Raw genomic sequence first — 2,272 nt, forward strand, 5'->3', positions numbered from 1 at the left:
TCAGCCCTCCTTATCCATGGATTCAAGCATCCACAGCTTGAAAATTTTCTAAAAAAAGTATAAATTCCAAATAACAAACCTTGATTTTCCATTTTATATCAGGGTCATCATTTTACCTGTCATAGTATTTAATGGGACTTGAGCATCCATGGATTTTGTTATCCATGGGGGGTCCTGGAACCAAACCCCAGCGGATAACAAGGACCCACTGTACAGCTGTCACTGGACTGCAACTGCCAGCATTCCTCACCACTGGCTATGCAAATAAAAGACAGGTTCTTTATTGCTGCAATTTGTGTGCATATTTACCCTGTCAAGAAGATTGGCAGGGGCACTGCATGCTCCTTTTAAAGTCTGTTGAAGAAATTCCACCTGGTTAGAAATTTTATCCTTGATGCCTAAAACAAAGACAGAATTATCAGAGATCATTTACTTGTGCTATTTGATAATAGTAAAGTATCAGGAAGAATAATATTTATTCTGGGAAGGTTAAAGCCAGATTCACATGTCCAGAAGCAGAAACTGCAATTAATAATAATTCTATGTTTTTAATACTACAACAACAATAACTACTACTACTACTAATAATAATTTTATTTATATACCACCATTCCAAGGATGGAGACTGCAAGATGAATTATTATGAAGACAGAGACAGATATTTCATTATTTATAATAATGGGTCTAACAATGTGCACTGACAAAATTCTAGAGAAAAAAATAACAGGAGTCACATACAGCTGCCATATAAATATTCTTGTAAATGACAATAGTGCACACAAGAGATTCATGAAAAGCCATTCTAAACTTTTTTTTTTTAACAGAAAACTGAGCACAAAATACTACACAGGAAACCTAAATGAGAATCTGCCCCAAAAATCTATAGTAAGAATACCTTCAGGAACTTTAAGTATCTTCTTATTCTGCTCACACCAGCCAACTGGGTGCAAATCAGCTGTCATGATATCACACCAGAAATCAGCTTTGCGGTCCTCTCCATAACCATCATATCGCAATAGCAGTAACTGCCCACAGGTTGTAATGATTGTAGCAATCCAGTATGTGTCAGGGCCAGGTTTAACAGCAACTTCCAGTTTCATGCCTGGGGTAAAGCCATTTTGTAGGCTAGTGTCCACCTTAACATAATTAATGAAGGTAGATGTTAATACAGCACAATTAAAAATAATTGTTAACAATTGTGAATGCTGCACTGACCAATGAGGTTGCAGTGGAAGCTTTGTAATGAATTAATGACCATGCTAAAAACATATAAAACTTAAAGGACATTTTAAACTGAGCAAATATAACCATACATTCTTCTGTAAAAAAATAAACATACTGTTGAAACAGAGTTTGTTGCCTTTACTAGCAATACAAGGTATTCACAGAAAAAAAATACAGGGCATACGACTTCATTCACTACAAAGGTTTCACAGGCTACTAAAAATGGTTAGAACTTATAAACAGAGACAAAGATTCAAACAACTAAAAATTCTTAAATATGCAGAACGTAACATCAGTTATACAGCAATCTTGGAACATCATGGTTCGAATATTTGTGGATTAGAATCAACGTATGCATACAATTTTCTCTTATGCTCAAACAGCACCCTCTTATGGTAGTCTAGTAAGAATGCAATATATGAAATATGAAAAGAGTGTATAATGCAATCCTATACATGTCTTCTGAGAAGTCTCACTGAGTTTAAAGGGGGTTATTCTGAAGTAATTACCATAACATTACAGTCTTAGCCCCCCCCCCCCCGGGTTTTATTTTAAAGGTATCCACTGTGAAATAGCAGCTACACTGAGGGGAAAAAGTTACCAGTCGTCCAGCCATTTTAGAATCTGATATATCTCCAAACTGGGTTGCAGTAATTCTACAAAATTTTCAATTGCTACACTATATTGTATAATTGGCAGGTTTTGTATTAGAAGATGGTCCACTCACATTTCCTACTGGGTTGTTTTCACTGAGCTGTGAGAACAACCATAAGAAAAAATAAACATATGGTGATAAAATAAATGTAACACAACTGCTCAGATTTCATTCTGTCTTTTTGTGTAAATACGGTATTTGGCATCATATAAGATATTCTTTGAATAAATGAAGATATCAGCTAATATTTCTGAACAAAAAACCTTCACAACACAGATGTAAAAGAATGGTAACATTAATCGTCTCATAGCCTTCTGCAAGTTAAGCACATGGCAAAAGCAGTTTACTCAGGTTAACTGAAGGCACTGCAGCTTAGTTCTACAAGGAATGGGG

At 35.4% G+C, this 2,272-nt stretch overlaps 1 protein-coding gene across 1 annotated transcript; it reads right to left on the bottom strand.

Annotated features, from left to right (window-relative positions):
- Positions 1-309: 309 nt before the first annotated feature.
- Positions 310-1,136, bottom strand: LOC121918077 (scm-like with four MBT domains protein 1; the record flags this gene model as incomplete). Its single annotated transcript, XM_042444183.1, has 2 exons — positions 310-398; positions 896-1,136. Coding segments are annotated over 2 exons (330 nt in total), but the record flags the coding sequence as incomplete, so codon positions are not given.
- Positions 1,137-2,272: the final 1,136 nt, after the last annotated feature.

This window comes from Sceloporus undulatus, unplaced genomic scaffold, assembly GCF_019175285.1.
Source record: "Sceloporus undulatus isolate JIND9_A2432 ecotype Alabama unplaced genomic scaffold, SceUnd_v1.1 scaffold_3822, whole genome shotgun sequence".
In the NCBI taxonomy this organism is placed as follows: Eukaryota; Metazoa; Chordata; class Lepidosauria; order Squamata; family Phrynosomatidae; genus Sceloporus; species Sceloporus undulatus.